The sequence below is a fragment of the Ursus maritimus genome, unplaced genomic scaffold (assembly GCF_017311325.1).
Source record: "Ursus maritimus isolate PB19 unplaced genomic scaffold, ASM1731132v1 scaffold_32, whole genome shotgun sequence".
In the NCBI taxonomy this organism is placed as follows: domain Eukaryota; kingdom Metazoa; phylum Chordata; class Mammalia; order Carnivora; family Ursidae; genus Ursus; species Ursus maritimus.
In genome coordinates this window covers 17456861-17475190 of record NW_024425786.1, presented here as the reverse complement: position 1 = coordinate 17475190, position 18330 = coordinate 17456861, and the positions used below count along the sequence as shown (strand labels likewise).

Genomic DNA, 18330 nt, shown 5'->3' with positions numbered 1-18330 from the left:
AGCCCTGACCCATGGGTCAGCTGAAAAGAGCTTGTAAACTAATTGCGGCAAATCAGCCGGAGCAGTTCTCAAACTTTTTAATGTACATTTTAAGAACTGGTTTTTATTTTTAATTTTTTTTTACTGTGCACGCTGGGGCCCCAGCCCCAGAGATTCTATATTTGAGAAACACAGGTATAGCTTTATAAAATTTCAATGGCTTGTCCTTTCCAAGGAGGTTTTTGAATGGAGTTGAGACAGTAGGCATCACAGGAAGAGAAGTCTGGGGGCCTGTGAAGACAAACTGCCTGTTTTACCGTTTGGGCAAATAATCAGAGAGAGACTCAAGTAGATGTGGAACCCTAGTGGAGAGAGTCTGTGAAGGGGGCATGTGTCGAGGCGATAAGCCAGCCAGAGTGTTCTTCTGGGCATTAATTATATGCAGCAGAGAGAAGAAATCATTGTTCACAACGATTAGGGCGTTTTTTTGCATTGGAGTTCGGCTTCACTCGGGTGTGTGATTGCAGGGATAGTGAAATGTGACTGACACGTGCTTGGGAGTCAGGCCAGCACACACCACCCTGCTCACCGATTGTGGGAGCTTGTGCGCATTCTTAATTTCACTATGCTTCAGTTTTCTCATTTTAAAAATGGGGCCATGACCACCTACCTGGAAAGATCGCTGTGATAACTGAGACAATGTGGTTGAGTCAGAGCCGTGCCTGCCAGTGGTGGGGGCAGAACCAGTGAGGCCAGGTACTCTTACCTAACTGCCTGCCAGACGGGTGTGCTACTCTGTATCCCAGGGCCGAATCCAGCTTCTGGCTCAGCAAATGTTGAATTAATGAGTAAAGGACCAGGTGCTAACTTACAAACTCGGGTAAAATCATCCATCAGATACGATGTTCCATAATCTCCTTCCAATGCATTGTAACTCCTTACAGTGAGCATTCGATCCAGTAAAGGTGGGGGAAAGTTAAGTGCATACACCAAGAATGCCCTCTTGAGGAGAGAAGGATAATAAAAATGTGTTTCTGGAAGATGTTGTAGGTTTGACGTAAGATCCAATCCAATGGAGGGGCGCCTGGGTGGCTCAGTCGGTTGAGCGTCCAACTCTTGGTTTTGGCTCAGTCCTGATCTCAAGGTCGTGAAATCGAGCCCCGTGTCAGGCTCCCCACTCAGAGCAGAGCCTGCTTAAGATCGTCTCTCTCCCTCTGCTCCCCCACCCCCAACTCATGATCTCACTTAAAAAAAAAAAAAAAAAAACTACAATCCAATGTGTGCAGAGGCCGCAACCAAGCGCTGGGCTCCATTAGCGCGTGACGCTCCTGTGACTCAGCCAGGGCCCACGCCGCGGGGTTTTCAAGTTCTGGCTGATGTGACCCGTCTGTGTTAGTTGTCATTATGCTCTCATTAGCAAGTCCCACCTGGGTCCTTCACACCCCCCAGGGACTGACAGGTAGAGTGGCACCCACTTTGCAGCCAGAGAACCTGGGTTTCACACCCTTTTCTGCACAGCAGGTTGGCTGCATTATTTCACCCCGGAGCCCCGGCTTCTGGCTTGTAATAAGGGGTCAATGTCTCAGTCCCAGGAGGTACTCGTTGTCATCTGAGGTTCCTCCCTTTGCTCAAGGGTTCCTTCCCCCCCGAATTCCCATCCCCCAGTCCCGCTTTGCTCCAGAAACCCAACATCCTTTACGAAGCCTGGTCCGGGGATCAAGCTCTCTGCCTCACTGCCCAGGAACCAGACACTTGGTGACCAACTGCCATTCTCGGACACAATAAGGGAGAAAGGAAAGAACACCACAGTATATGGGGTTTTTTGTTTTTTTATTTAGACATGGAATTTTCCTTCCTTTTCATATAACTTATCTAATTAAAATATTCATCTTGGTAGTTACCACAAAAAAGTAACATAGAAAATTGTATTTACATTTTGGGACCAAAATACAAACAAAGAGCAGGAGAGGACCCCTTGCTCCTTTTCCTCCCACTTCCCAGGAAGAGAAAGCCCCAAAGAAACTGCTCAGTACACCAAGGATCACAAAGGGTTAATTTGTAATTTGGTGATTCGTATGTAGTGTAGCACAGGAGAAAAATTGCACACGTTTTCACAAATGAGACCAAAGGTTCAACATCATCCTGCGTGTCTGCTCTGCAGCCATTTCAATAACCAGGTGAGAAGGTTGTTCAGAAATTCGGCTTTTCCTCTTCCCTCCTTACTCTTCTCACCAAGTCACATCCCTGATGCAGACACTCTTGGAGGGGGAGGAGGGAAAGATCTGGCTCTAAGCAAACAGGGCTGATCAAACATCTGCACGTGCTAAAAATGGGTGGTGATGTTGGCATGAACGAGTGCGTCCTTCCTTCCCTCCCTGCCTAAAAACTCCTAAGTAAGGAAATGAAATCCTACACGACGGGATCTGCAATATGAAAACGGTTTCAGTGACAAAGACCTGAACGCAGAGCTAAGAAACAGATTCAAGCTGGTGGACACCTACAGGAAGCTATTCCAGGCGACAGCCGTCTGGCCCCTGACCCAGATGTTCATTTGGCTTTAGGGAAGAGGCTTTCTAGTACCAGATCTGCGGAGCAGGCCAGGGCTAGGGGTGGAATGGTAAGACAAACGACCAAGAGAAACGGTGTTTTACCCAATTCAAAAACACAGCAAATGAAAACACGGCAATACTTGTGTCCTGTTGCAACAGGCAGCCTGCACAGCAACGCACACCGAACGCTGCAGCTTTTGGCGCAGTCTCTGCTCGCTCTGGAATCTTCAAAGTCAGCCTGAGGTCTCCAGGATGGTTAAAAGCAGTGGACTCCCTATTCCGGGCTTTGAGGGAGCCTGTCAAGGGGACTCACTGCCAAGCTCCTGAGGCTGTCCTACGAACCATGCCCTCCGTCTACCGCGTAAGTATCTTAAGGCTAGGCACCTCAAATTTATAGCATCTGCTTCCCCCTGGGTCACAACCAAGTGGGTTCCTACGAGATCAGTGCTCGTCAACAGCCGAGAAGGGCACTGACGCTGCCCTCCTAAGTGCTGATCTTGCTCCTATGTCAGCTTGAAAGTGAGATCCTCCCTTCCCAAACCTGGTGGGTGTCCTTGCGGTTCTCCCCCATCCTGACACTACAGCTCAGACACTTTCCCTAAGTTGGCCGTTCCCTCCAAATTCTGGCTTAAACACGCAAAAAGTAGAGACAGCTTCAGCTGCAAAGTTCTCTACAAAACATAGCAAATTCTTGTGCTCTTTCAATCACATGATCTTACCTTTTAAAGAAAGGCAAAACAAAACCAATTTCGAACACAGCGTTACAACTTTTAAAATCACTCGCTTCTGTTAGCAGTTCACAGGGAACAAGAGATTAAAGTGCTGGCTTCTTAGACTCCGAAGTTGAATGGGGGGGGGCACAGAAAGCCCTGCCATGTGTGTTCCCCCCCGCTAGTGGGGAGAAGGAAAAATAGGGGAGGAAAAAAAGACCCTAAAGTTTTGAATCAGAAATTGTAAATCGTAAAAATGTTGGGGTTCTGTGCAAATCGATCCCCCAAGGCTCTGTGTCCTCTAGTGAGCCTCAAAAAAGTGGGAACTGGCAAAAAGGATGGGGAAAAGACTCTAGAGCTTTACAAATAACCTCCTTTAATAAATACTATTTAATGAAGAAGAAGAGATGTGCCTGCATAGGAACTCAAAGCAACACCGAGAAGGGCCTCAGAGGCGAGGGGTCCACCCTGAACACTTCTGGTCTCCACGTCGAGGCGCCCCGCTAGGACGGGCAGCCCAGGACCCACTCCGGGCCCTCTGTGCAGCAGGCACCACACAGGCGCTGAGGATGCCCAGCCCTCCCTCTGGACCGGAGTCCACTCAGAAGAGCTGAACTGGGACAGGGGAATGGCTTTCACTAGGTTTTTATCTAACTTTAATAAGGGACCCTGAAAATAAAAGGCTAAGTGTATAGTAGAGGACCTAAAAAAAAAAAAAAAAAAAAAAAAAAATACTGGGGTAATATAAATACAATCTGGGGGCAATATTTATTAATTAAAACTATGTCTTATAGTTTACAAAGAAGCTAATTAACAACAAAAGTATAATTGACCTTAAAATCCTCGGTAAGACTGAGGCTTCACATCTTCTTCAGAATTCTGAAGTGTTCTCCAGGCCGGGAGGCAGTGGCCGCGGTGCACAGGCTCACAGGGGCAACACCTGCGGGCCGTGCAGGGTTCGGAGACCAAAAGGTGCCTCCAAGCAAAGGATCCTGGTCTCCTCTGGAAGTTCCATTCCCCAACCCCACTGTCCTGGCACTCCTCCCCGCTAATTCGTCTCCAAGGCGAGTCCTCAGTTTATCGTCGGGAGAACCTGTTCTTGAAAGCTTTAATCGTCTTGGCCATCATTGGGGCGATCTCTGTGAGAAGAGCAATCAGGCAGTTGTTTCAGATCGTGGCAGTTTAGACTAACACACGTGACTGGCTGACACCAAGGCCAAGCCCTGCTGCTCTCGGCTCCGCACCAGCAGACAGATGGGGATACGCAGGAGTCCGCTCCCAGCACGACAGCGGAGCAGCACGTACCGGCACTTCCGCAGCGCCTGCCGGCCCGTAACCATCCCCGGCTCTACCTGCGACCACCTCACCAACCCCGAGACCCTGGCCGACCCACCCCCTGGTTGGGCAGCAGGCGGCAGAACTGGGATTCACCAGCTCCATCTCACGGCCGTTCTGAGTCACCAGTATCCGAACCAGCACAAGGCAGCCCTCTCACTTGGGTCTGTGCAGGGCAGCAGCACGTCCGAGACGAGCTCAAAATAAACGCCACCTCAGGCTGGCTAGCCCGCCCTCTTGAATAATTCACCCGAGCACGGCCAAGGCTCATGCCAGGACTCCTACCTGCCCACGGGCCCAAGAGTGAATACAGAAGCCTGCTTTTAGGGGAGGATGCCCGCTTACAATACTGGAGATGGGGCGCCTGGGTGGCACAGCGGTTGGGCGTCTGCCTCCGGCTCAGGGCGTGATCCCGGCATTATGGGATCGAGCCCCACATCAGGCTCCTCTGCTATGAGCCTGCTTCTTCCTCTCCCACTCCCCCTGCTTGTGTTCCCTCTCTGGCTGTCTCTATCTCTGTCAAATAAATAAACAAAATCTTAAAAAAAAAAAAAAAAATACTGGAGATAGTCTATGGTAATACATGTAATAAAATACAAAATACACGTAACTAGATATAAAAAATAAATACCTGGAAGCTGGGGGTTATAGGTTACAAACCCTCCAGACGGACTGTCATTTAGCAGTTAATAGTAATAGTTATGAACCCCGTGTTATTGCCCGGAGAAGCAGGTTTACATTCAGGTTCCCCCCCCCCCCCAAAAAAAAGGCAGAGTGCCAAAACGACGATCGTTATTTGGAAGATGCTCGTGCGTCACGCACAAAGCCGGGGAAGGAGGCACCAACATCTGGACCAGCCACGGGCAGAGCCTCGGCCACGTGCCTCACCTAGCACGCGGAACGTGATGCAGCGGCCAGGACAGTCGAGGCTTCAAATACCGGTTCTGAGATAGCTGAGCATGAACCCCAAGTTACTTACTCTTCACAGTCGGTTTCCTAGGATCGTAGGAAACAGTGCTGAGCACGGGAGCCAAGTGAGCACCGCTGGTGCTTGGACCATCGTAGGCCGGCTCCTCGGGGCTGGCGCCGTAGCTGTTGCCACCGCCGGAGGGAGCGTGGCTGTTTCCTGTGGGGTACGGGGCTGGCTTAATCCTGCAACACAGAGCCAGCTGGTTAGTCCCGGGTGTGAGAAATCTGCCCTCGGCACCGACAGCCTACGGCCGGCCTGCCTGAGGAAGACCCAGTTCTGTGGCTTTGCCCAGCCGACCCTAGGGCCCCGGACTCTGGGGATGGCACAGAGCTAACGGCGTTAGCCCTTCACCCTTTAGGCGTAACTCTGTATTCTGAAAATGTTAACGTGACTGAGCTTATGTACTCATCACGGCAACAATGGTTTATTTTATTCTTTTTCTTATTTTTTTTTTTTTTTAAGTAATCTCTACCATTCACCGTGGGGCTCAAATTCGTGACCGCGAGATCACGAGTCGCATACTCCAATGACTGCGCCAGCCGGGCGCCCCAGGAGCATGGTTTGTTTAAAGGGAGAAAGGGAAAGCACAAGGGAGTGTCTCCCCTGTTCTCCATTTAATCTTAACCCCCGAGAGGCAGGAATAATTATCGGCCTACACTGCAGTCATGGACGTGGAGGCTCCGGGGGGGTCAAGTGCTGAGCTGGTCAAGGTCAGCCTCCAAAATCCACTCTGCAAGGCCGTGCTCTCACCCCAGAAATGAATTGCTTCCTGCCCCTGGGATGCCTTGTAGGGCTGAAAGACAAGCTCTTGGCGCTCTCCTCCCTGATCACACAGAAACCCTAAGCTGCAGGGGGCTCACCTAATTTTCTCAGGCACAGCTGCTCCTCCGGTTCCAAACTTCTCTTGTCTCCGTCGAACATCACGAGGCGGTTTGGCCACAGAGTTGACAAAGGCCATCTTTGCTTGTCGGCCTGTTGAGAAATATGGAGATCAATACCTGCTTTTTAGAGCAGAGATGCTACTGTGATTTTAATACTTTACACTATTAAGAGGTAAAGGCTTTCCAGGTGCCCCCAAAGCCAGGGGGTTATTAACCCTGAAAACCCCTATAGATAGTATGTGTGGTGGCAGAAGATACAGCCCACCCCTGCCCCGCTTCTGCAAAAGCAAGACAGATTTAGAAGCTGGAGGCTACATCAGCTCGGCCTGCTAAGGCCCTGTGGTTGACCAGAGCACAGGGCTCACTGTTTTGCCAGGTGGCCCCCTCCTGCCCGGGTCCCCGTTACCTTTGGGCTTATTGGCATGTGCAGATCTGATATTCTTGGTCAGCACGCGTAGCCGCTGCTCCCGGGCATCCTGAAGCCGCAGGTACATCTCCCGCCATGACTCGTACTCTTCTGGCCTCTCTTCCTTAAAGTCTCGGTGACAATGAACTTTCCATAATTGATCTGTTTCTTCAATTAATACCTAAAATCAGAACCAGGACATCATTCATATGCAAGCATATCTCTTTTCCATCTTAATCACCTCAGGGTGACCACTTTCCTCGTGGTTTTTTGGTCCTCATAGTATTGTATTAAAATACCACGGTTCTAGGAGCGCCTGCGTGGCACAGCGGTTAAGCGTCTGCCTTCGGCTCAGGGTGTGATCCCGGCATTATGGGATCGAGCCCCACATCAGGCTCCTCCGCTAGGAGCCTGCTTCTTCCTCTCCCACTCCCCCTGCTTGTGTTCCCTCTCTCGCTGACTGTCTCTGTCTCTGTCAAATAAATAAATAAAATCTTAAAAAAAAAAAAAATAAAATAAAATAAAATACCACGGTTCTAGAAAAAAAATCACTATATATAAAAAAAAAATGTTAAGTGTGAGGCACTGTACTAGCTGCTTTTGGGGGTTGTGGGGTTAGGAGAGAAGACAACACAAACTAGCTGAAGACCAGGTTTTTCCTTTAGGAAACTGCTGACAGGTAGAACTGCGATGATGACACATCCAGGCAAGGGGCCTACCTAAGGATGATCCCTCAGAATTAGAGACAGCCAGCGAATGCAATCAAATGACTACGTGTCCAGCATTGTAAGAAAGACATTTGGTCACACCTGGATGTCTCTAGGAGACACCTAACCAATCTGTGCTCTTTTTTCCTTCTTTTTTTTTTTTTTTTTTGAAGAGGGGGGAGGGGGCAGAGGAAAAGAGAGAATCTCAATCAGGTTCCCACACCCAGCATGGAGCCTGACACGGGACTTGAGCTCATGACTCTGAGATCATGACCTGAGCTGCAATCAAGAGTCGGATGTTAACCGCCTGAGCCCCCAGGTGCCCCCGTGCCCTTTCATAGTCACCAGACCCCTGAGTGTCAACACAAAGCTCTGCCGCTGCCCTGGATCCTAGAGGCCGTGCTGCCAAAACTCTCCCCTGACCTCTGCGACTAGGCAAGCTCAAGAGAAGGATGGGCAGTGTTTTTCTGCTCCTTTTGAAGCCCATCTTGATTTGGTGCCAGAAGCAGGTGCTAAAAATATGCACGGTTCAAGGCCCGCAGGGGAAGCAACATGCCCACAACAGTGAACCGACCACTGCCGCCTGCCCTTCACCCACTCAAGCTTCAGAGCCCAAGCTCCTTCTGGAGACACGAACCAGAAGACGGGCTTCTCTGCGCCCACGGGTACTCACGTGATTGTACTCCTCTATGCGGTACAGCTGGTCAGGCGTACACCTCTCCAGGACGGGCTCCAGAACAGAATACGGGACACCACCCACTTCAAAGATGGCTGCAGAGAATCAAAGGTGAAGTGCTGAATACTGGCCAAGCCACCTAACGGTGAGGTCCCAGGGCCACAATGTGTGTTAGAGCACGAGAAAAGCATGTGACTTACAATCGATGTTGTTTTTAAGTACCCGGATGCACTGCTGGTGCAAGGTCATCATCTTGGGGAGATAGGCACATTTGGAGCCAGAATACACCTGCATCTTAGAATTCATTCTTCGTCCAGTGAATCCAGCTTCTTCCTCTTCCTGGGGTGAAGAGAGCGCTACAGGGCAAGGAGGACAGGACTGTACGTTACAAAGGACACTAAGCTCTACAGGGAGAGCTCTCCTTCTCTCCCCCTTCCTCAGCCTCCCAGTGCACTTTCTCGAAGGCAACCAATGCTACCAGTTTTGTATATTCTTCCATCAAGTCTATGCAAAAATAAGCAAGTATGTATTTTATTCCATTTTCACCAATTTCACCAGTAACACCTACTATCATTGTTCTTTCATTTACCGCATTTTAGAAATCATCCCATATCAGACAGACTTTCCACATTGGTTACAGCTGTATAGAAGGCCACTGTGTGGATGAACCCTGGTTTAGTGACTGTCTTGCTGAGGGACACTTATGTGGCTTCTAATTCTTTTGCTATTAAGACCAGAACTTTTTTTTCCCCAGATAAAAAGCTCAGGCAGAACAAATAGAATAAAGGACAGCTAGTAACAGCAGCAGCTAAGATTTACTGAACACTAGTGAAGAGCTTAACCAGCATTATCACTTTTAATCCACTTAACAGACTTGTGAGGCAGATACCATTATTGTGCCCACTTATAGAGCATGAAACTGAAGTCCAAGAAAATTATTATCCCAGTTCATAGAACTTTTAGAAGCCAAAGCTGGGTTTCAAACCCAAGCTGTCAAACTCCAGAGCCTGGGAGGATAGGAAATGCACCAAAATCTTAGGACATTATGAATAAATTGTTAAAATCTAAATATTTAAAAAAGCATGCAGAAAATACCTTTTCGCTTTGGTGGGAAGGAGGACATCAATTCCAGGGTAGGAAGTGGCCGGTAATTGGCCTGTATCATGGGTAATGGGAGGTCTGGCAACACCGGTAATGCATCCGTGGGGACCTGCAGAGACAAGACCAGTGAGTGGACAGCCCCGTGTATGAGCACAGCTCTCTGCCCTACAGCCCGTTCCCAGCAGTGCTGACGAGGCAGACACTTTCCCAAGCAGACCCAGGCTGGAGGGGGGGCCATCAGCCAGGTCTGACAAGACCGAAGGCAGGAAATACAGAGATGGGCCCAGCACGACGGGACACCGCGGGAAACGTGCATCTTGGGTGCCAGCTGCCCTGGCAGCTAGAGAGGCCTGGAAACTGAAATTCAACAGGCCACATAAAAGCCAGCCAAGCAGAACAGAGGCGGGACAGGTCCTGGGAGCTCTGCGCAGCCAGATGCTCCAGCTGGGAAGCCACCAAGCAGCGAAGGGCTTACCTTTTTCAGCTTGGCTGAATCGGCGCCAGCTGGCTGAAGCTTCTCAGACTTGTTTTCGTTCACTTTAGGTAATTTCTGAACTGAGTCCAAATTTTTACTAGTGCTTTTCGAATCATTTTTTTTTAGTCCTTTTTCTCCAAGAGTTGTGGCTGAAGTCTTCACAATCTTTTTCTTTTTCTTCCGGGGCTGGTCATAGCTGAGGTAGGACTCAAAAGACATGGTGGGCTGCTCAAATTCATCATCCATATCTGCGTCCTCAGCCTTAGGGAGGGAGCCCACTGACTTTCTATCTGAATGAGAAGTTTTTACTTTCCCTTCTGAAGTCTTTAGGTTGTTAGAAACCCTGTCTTTCACCTTGGGCAGCAGCTCTCCCGCCCCCTTTCCTACGTCTAAGCTGTCTAGACTCTGCTTGGTTTTGTCCGATTTGGTTTTCTCTGCGTCTTTGTGCTTTGGCTTGTTTTTAAGGTGGTTGTCTGAAGCAACTTCCAAGGGGGGTAAAAACTTCTTCTTGGTGCTGCCCTCTTTCTCCTTCTCTTTCTTGACACCACTAGAGGGCAGTTTGTCCTTTGTGCTATCCCCTGAGAGTGGCCTTCGGTTTTCCTCTTTGGAGATGGCCTTGTGTGATTTCTCTCTGCTCAAAGACGACTTCCCATCTCCCCTGGCATCCACCGGACGTTTTTCCTTATAAGATCTGTGCTCCTTGTTCTGACTCACAGCCCCTTTCCCCTGGGGGTCCCCCAGGTGTCGGTCCTGACTAATCCCCAGTCTGTCCTGAAAGGCATTACTATGGCCTTTTCCAGGCTTCTGATGTGGAACAAAGGGCTCATGGTCCTCCTCCAAGGATCTGTAAGGGTCCATGGACATCTGATGGGGACTGGCAGACGATGGAGGGGACTGAACATGGCCATAATCAGAAGATTCGTGGTCTGAAGAATAAACTGGCGAAACTCTATGGCACCTCTTTCTCTCGTCTCTCCTCTCTTGAACGTGAGACGCTTTGTGAGTTCTCTCGGGTTCCGAGAGTTTTCTGTGTTTTTTCTGCCTGTGATCAGGGCTATAGGATTGGCTACTGGAGGCTTTCCAGTTTTCCTGGTAGTCCCCCTCTATCTCCTCCTCCTTCTGAACAGCATCCCTGGGGCGCTTTCGGGAATTGCTCCTCTCAAAGTCCTGTTCATCAGGCTCAGTGTTTCTACAATAAAAGAAAAAGTACATAGAGCAGATATAAATCTCCGTGTAATCCTTGTTCAGAGGACAAAGTCACAGAACCTGGACTCACAAGAAGAGATGCAAAGGATGCAGAGTTAGAAACAAGGTCTTGGGAAGAGGATGAATGGGTCCTGCTCAAAAATACTCAACTAAAGTTTGAGATTAGGAAAGCTCAAATAATTCAAAACACAGAAAATGATGCATTTAACTGCAGGATACAAAGATCAGATATCTTGAGGACATGAAAAGTGCTTAAAAATTTTTCAACATGGGGGCACCCGGGTGGCTCAGTAGGTTAAACGTCTGCCTTGGGCTCAGACCAGGATCCCGGGATTCTGGGATCAAGCCCTGCATGGGGCTTCCCTGCTCAACAGGGAGTCTCCTTGTCCCTCTGCCCCTCCCCCTGTTAAAATAAATAAGTAAGTAAGTAAGTAAGTAAGTAAATAAATAAATAAATAAAATCTTTTTAAAAAAACTGAAAAAAAAATTCAACATGGAGACATATTTAACTTGTTATATAAAACAAAGGGGTGGTTGTTTATATAGTTTGTTCACAACTATATAAAAATGTCTTTTATAAAGAGGGTAGGGTGCCTGAGTGGCTCAGTTAAGCGCCTGTCTTCGGCTCAGGTCATGATCCCTGGGGTTCTGGGATCAAGCCCCACATCTAGCTCCCTGCTCTCTGTCTCTCTCAAATAAATAAAAATCTTTAAAAAATAAATTAATTAAAAATAAATAAAAAGAGGTTAGAAAGAAACATATCAAAATGTTAATGCTTATGTTTGGATGGCAGAATTACAAGAAATTCTGATACTTCTTTCTATTTTTTAATATTTTCTAAAATCCTATAATGATCACTGATTTTTATAATCAAGGCGAAATAAATATTTATTTTAGAGAGAATAAGGGAGCAAGAGCAGGGGTGGAGCAGAGGGAGGAGAGGGAGACAGTCTCCAGCAGACCTGTGCTGAGCACAGAGCCAGACAAACGTGGGGCTCGATCCCAGGACCCTAAGATCACGACCTGAGCCGAAACTTAATGGACTGAGCCACCCAGGCACCCCCAAAATAAATATTTTAAATAAGAAGGCAGAGAAAGAATGATAAAGAAAACATATTTGTAAACATTCCAAGTGCCAGATTTAACCAAGAAATTGAACAAACCTACAGAATAATGTTCTTACCGTTCCACAGGAACCAGTTTCTTCCACTGGGCCACCAGATCCCTGGCAAAACTTCCAACGTGCTCGTGTTTTCGCAAGCTGTTTACTGTTTTCCCAACTCCGGTCTCCTACAGATTTGACAAAAGAATTGTTAGGGGGTTGTAGAACCAGGCTCACAACTTTCTAAGGAAATAAGGCCTCTTGCTTTGAGAAACTCCTTCCTAAAACATACTTTGCGAGTCTCAGTACAAAACTACTTTGTGTCTATGCCTCCAATCTCTAATGACACACAGTAGCAGAGCACACCAACCTCAGAAGAGCCAAACAGTGTATTAAAAACACTTCTAGGACTAGAACAATAAATAACAAGAGTGATTACAGCGGGTGTCAGGCACTGAGCTGAGAGCTTTTGCATACAAATCTCAATGAGTCCTGACAACAACGCTGCGAGGCAGGAATCTGTTCTGTTTCACATCGAAGGAACAGCCTAAACTCACAGAACTTGGATTTGAATCCAGGACTAGTTGATGCCAAAGCTAAGTTATTTACTTTTTTAAATTTTAAGACAAAATTCACCATTTTAACCATTTTATTTTCAATTAGCAATAACACCTCAGATAAACCTCACTGGCTACAATACTGTCACTGCACAAAGTTCATTTTAACCTTTTTAAAGTATATAGTTTATTGGTTTCCAGGACACTCATAATACTGTGCAACCATCACTAGTAATTCCAGAACATTTCTATAACCCTAAAAAGAAACCCCATTCCTCCCAATTCCTCCCACCCCTACCTTCTGTCTATGGATCTGCCTATTCTGGACATTTCACATAAACAGAACCATACAGTATGTGGCCTTGTGTCTGGTTTCTTTCACTTTCAAAGCCCATGCTTTTAATTTTATTGTACAATCTCTCCAGTGGGAAGGGGACGGAATATAGTTATATAATACCTAACACTTCTTACCGCAAGAATGTCTACTGTAATAGGCAAGGTGGAGAGTTTCTTCAAATATTTTAAAAGCTGCAGAGAGAATAAAATAAACATTAATTTCTATAAAATCATAATCATTCACTGGAACAAATAATAATATGATGGTTAGTGCTTCCTGAGTTCTATGTGTTGTACAGTAATAAGTATGGTTATTATCTTTATTTTACAAGTTTGAAAACAGGCTCAGAAAAGTTAAGTCACTTGCCCCAGGATGCAAGTAGGGCCAGATGTACTCAGGTCTGTAGCTTTAGATTCCCTGCTTTCAACCACTCTGTAACACCATGTATGTACTATGTAAGGTAAGACTTAGATAAGAGAACCAAACCTATCAACTCTAATAAAAGTCATCAACAACTATCACTGCCCCAGTTCTGAGAGAGAATTTCTGAGAAAGGTGCCAATTCAGGGAAATTACCCATGGACCCAGCACAGAGGAAAGTGAAAAGGAGAAGAGGTTTCTCCAGGAAAAGGGTATCATGTTTCCAGGAAGAGTCAGAGTTTAACAGAATTGTGGGGTTTTTTTGATACAAGTGGGAACTTCAAGACCAATTTCAAGTTGCCAGAATCAGAGGTTTGCTGGTACAAATTGTGAACACAAAATGTCTGGGAAGATTAGAAAAGTAATCTGGGTTTGGTCACATTTCCTTTCTATAGTCCTAAACCTAGGTCAAAATCAGGACAGCAGAGCTGTTGAGACAGAGTTCTAGAGTCAGAGACGGGCTTCCGTTTGGTCCAGTCATCTCCCCACCAGGTGATCTTGTGCAAGTCATTGACCTCCTTGAACCTTAGTTACTTCATCTGCAAAACAGGAACTGATCCTGTCTCTTCACAACTTCACAAGTTGTGAGGATTCACAGAGACAAACCATGTGCACTGAGGATGCCATAGTGCCTGGAACACTATAGAAGCTCACTGAAGGCTTTTTTTTTTTAAATAAATGATTACTAATCATTTCATTCATCAACTGACAGCTCTCGAAATGTCTACCCTTGATCATCAACCAGATATTCCCCAGCTAATTCCTACTTACTCCATTTCTACCCAAAGTCATGACTGGCTATGCCACTTTTCAGGAAATGTTTACATGTATATAAACATACTTACCATTCAAGGCGTGGTGCAAAGTACAAATAGTTCAAAATAGATAACTGTGACTACCTTCACATTTCAGCACCAGATAACAAGATCGGTTCCTTTTCCATGTGTAGCCCGGGCTATAATTAGTATGCCATAGTGCTATTAGGTGGAGTAGCAAATGTTTTTCTGGTCATTCTACTTCAATAATTACTGAACTTCGTCTCTGGGCAGAGCAATTGGATCACAAGTGATCATCTTGTTTGGCTGGGAACAAATGAGAAGCCAAGTTGTGTATCCAGGGAGTTTCGCCTTCACAGCTGAATGAAAATTATCCTCCACTTCAAATGTGATCACCACCATCAACTCAGGATAACATCTATGTGTGTTTGTCACCCAAGCTATGGGGGCAAAAATTAATGCCAATTCCTTTTCTTACAGGAAAATTTAGGATCATTGTAAAAACTGTTTCCGCTAATGCCACTCCGTGGAAGGCACTTACAGACCATCTACTGTGTGTCTGTGACTATGCTAAGTTCTTACGTGTGTTACCTTATTTCGTCCTCATTAACCAACTCTATCAAGTGGGTATTTTTCTCCCCACTTTAGATACCGAAACAGCCTAGTAAGGTTAGGTAACTTGCCTCACGAGCTAGGAAGTCAAGTGTGTCTACAATACCGTGAACTACAAAGACAGGAGAAACATGCAACACAATTAACACTGTCCTTAGAAAATAGGAAAAGAAAACAGAACAGGAGCTCAAGTGGCTGGAAACAAAGCAGAAGAGCTCTTCCTCGGTATTACACTGTTAGATAGTTTAGAGTCCACAGAGTAAAGGAGGTCACCATGGAGAGTCCCAGGACCTCTACAAAGCCAACATACAAGGATGGGGCTAGAAGCCACGGAGGGAGTGTTCATCTCAAAGCCTAACACTAATTAGAAGTGTAAATGCCGCCTTTCTGCTTCGCTTTGGGTTAGCAGGGGTGACTCGAAAGCAGACAAAAAAAAAAAAAAAAAAAAAAAGAAGAAAAGAAAATCCTGGAGATTTCAAAGTGACTTAGCACAACATAAGAGGAAAAGGGCTTCAGAGCCCCTCTATTTTCAAAGAGGTTCAAGAAAGTACAAAGCAATAACAAGGTAAAAGGACTTTGGGCACCCTCAGGTAGGTGGAAACTTGCCGTTATCAAACCAAGGGACCAACTGCAGAGTTTGCAAGAACTGGTAACAGCTCGCTGAGAAATGCCAAACATTTGCATGGTACATGCTTAGGAATCTCAGTTGTCCTTTGCACACTCCTTCAACCCAAAGAGCAAAAGATGTTCATAACGTTGACCCCTTGTTCTCCACTTGCTATCAAACTGTGCTCTTGTTAGTTTTCACGTTCAAAATGTAACACAGAGCAAGAAACTATACCACCCATGAGAACTGGTTTCCAATTAAATAGTAGGAGCCAAGTGACCCTGGTCTGATATCTTTTCCCCAAGTAGGTCCAGATCAATGATGGACTTAGAGCTAAAACAAAGTTACACTTAAACACCGACATTTAATGCAAGGAAATCCATGAACATAGATCTGGAATCAATCCTCTGACTAATAATAGTTTGAAATCTCAAGTTAGTTGCAAATTCAATACTGCTATATAATCATCTTGCAATTTCAAGAACCACCTGTGGGAGCTTGTTGGGTTAACAGGAGGTGAGAAGGCCAGCGTGCCAGCTTGCAGTTTTCCCTCTGTAGTTAGCTCAGTTCTGAATGCCGACTATTGTGCCCTTTGCAAAAACGATCTCCCAACATCTTCTCATCTTCATAATGCAAAACCAGAAGTTTAGGGTGATTTGCTATCTGGGAAGTGAAGGCCCAAATATTCACAATAATCACTAATAGTTCAAGTAGGATGAAACGCCAACAGATCTTTACCCAATTCGAAATTTCGTGCACATCGATTACTAGAAAAGCTACTTCAAAATTTAAATTGTAATGGGAAGATGATTGTGGATACTATATGGTCCTTTTTTTTTTTTAAAACCTTATAGTAATAAAGACTAAACTGATGAGTGAGGGGCTAGAACATAATACTGCTTTAAGGTTTTAAAAATCAGTCACGAACCTGCAGTGTTAAGGAAAACCAACTAGCGCTCAGAAATAATGACCATTTATTAGATGCCCACAAAGGGTTACTGTAAAAAGAAACTTATGTAAATATGTCTGGCCACTAGGTACTGAAGCTGTACTGAAATATCTAACATAAGCATTGAAAAGCATTTAAGTTTTTGCAGATTTAGAACTACAATGGCTTCCTGAAGAAGTGGCTCTAGTTGTACATGAGAAGAGTTAAAAAGTGGCCTGATGGTGAGATGCTTTGCACAGCCTTTAGAAGTGGAGGAAAAAAACCTCATCTGTGACAGGCTGGGAACAAGGTGAAGAGTGAAAGGAGCTCTTCAGGAAAAAAAACCAAAACAAACAAGAAAACCCTGTAAAGAGTGGTGATTAATATCTACTGAGCACCTCCTATAAGCCTGGCCTTTCCCCTCTGACTCGGGTCCTAGGAAGAAGCAGGTGAGCAAACAGACTCAGCAAAGTACGTCCCCAACGTCCATGGCTGGTAAATGGATTCGAACTCAAATCTCACCACCACTTTATCTCATCTGGCTCCCTCCATTACTTCCTCTTCAAAAGGCACGCTGGGGCTCAGAGATCCAACTCTTCGGAACTGCACACTGAGCCAGAGTGCTCACAGAGAATGTCTAACACCTAAGTGTTTTCGTCAGTGTGTTTCAGTAAAAAAAAATTCTAACATCCAGTCTTCCAGACACTGAGAAGCTGGATAAAACAAAGTCAGGAGGGGGGAGGAATGCATTCAACTTAACAAAAACAGTTAAAAACAACAACAACAACCCAGCTAGCTGAGTACAATTAAAAATGGTTGCCCATCACTCGCAGCAATGAGAAAAGGTAGCTCTTACCTTTCTATCAAGGCCAAAAGGAAATCGAACTGCAACTTCTAACCTTTTTTGGGGGGAGGGGGTTTGTTTCGATTGCAACCTAAGTTTTTAGCCGTACGTACAGCTAGGGGACGTAAGGTTTATTTTGTTTTGTTCTGAAAGGGATTTACTGAGAAAGCGAAAAGGTCCACGTTCTGCTATCAAGCCAGAAAGCCATAAAAACGTCTCTCAGAGACGCAGGACCGCACGCGGAGCCTAGACTCCACCGGGTTGCGCAGAAACTCGCCCCTTCCCCCCGGAACGAACATCCGAAGACACTATACAAGCAGGCGCGTTTCTCAGGGAGAGAATGAGCTCCAGCGGGCTCGCCCCACGGGAAACAGCTGGCCCGGGACGCCGAGGGAGCGGCTCCGGGGGCCCGGCCGGCCCGCCGCGTCCACACGGAGCGCGCCCCGGCCGCCGGGAGCCTCGGCGGGCGCTCCCGGGCCCCTGCGCGCGCCATCGTGGCCCTCGCCCCCTGCCCCGCGCGGGCAGCGGCCCATGGCCGCGAACTCGCCGACCCAGGCCGAACCGCGGTGGCCATGGCCCGGGTGGAGCCCCGCGGCCTCGGCCGGCTACAGGCGACTCGGGCCCGCGACCAGCGGGCCGTCAGCCTAACGCCCGGCCGCGCTCTCGCAGCACTAGCTTCACCTTCTTCATCCGGTCGCGGCCAGGCGCGCCTGCAGCTTCTCCACAACTTGGAGCGCCGACTCCGCCGCCATCGCTGTCACTGGCGCGGCCTCCTCGCCGGAACTGGGCTCGCGTCGCGTCCTCGGGCCGCAGCTCCGCCCTCCGTGCATCCCCGGCGGAGACGGAAGCTACTGGCCCCTTCCGGGCCTCGGCGGCGGTGGGGGGGCGCGGGGGGGAGGGAGGGGGCGGTGGGCTGCAGGCCCCGCCCCCAGGGCCGGAGGGGGTGTCGGGGCGGTAGGGGGCCAGGTTCCCAGCGCCCGCTCGGCGGCCGCGCGCAGGGAGCTGGGACGCGTGGTCCGAGCACGCCGGCTCCGTACTGGCCGCCGCCGGGCAGCTCCTCTTCGGTCCTCGGCGCTCGGAGCCCAAGCCGAGCCGTCCTCACCGCTGTCCGGTCAGGACGGAACGCGGCCGCGGCGCCAGACCCGGGCTTTA

At 47.6% G+C, this 18330-nt stretch overlaps 1 protein-coding gene across 1 annotated transcript; it reads right to left on the bottom strand.

Moving 5' to 3' along the window:
• Window positions 1-3987: 3987 nt before the first annotated feature.
• Window positions 3988-17930, bottom strand: ELOA (elongin A). Its single transcript, XM_040645554.1, has 12 exons — window positions 17889-17930; window positions 17544-17783; window positions 13126-13212; window positions 12179-12285; window positions 9790-10978; window positions 9309-9423; window positions 8414-8569; window positions 8211-8308; window positions 6831-7011; window positions 6404-6515; window positions 5553-5725; window positions 3988-4377 (listed from the first exon to the last, which is right to left on the bottom strand). The coding sequence occupies exons 1-12, from the start codon at window positions 17928-17930 to the stop codon at window positions 4316-4318; spliced, it is 2562 nt and encodes an 853-aa protein (XP_040501488.1). The 3' UTR covers window positions 3988-4315.
• Between the last annotated feature and the right edge of the window lie 400 nt (window positions 17931-18330).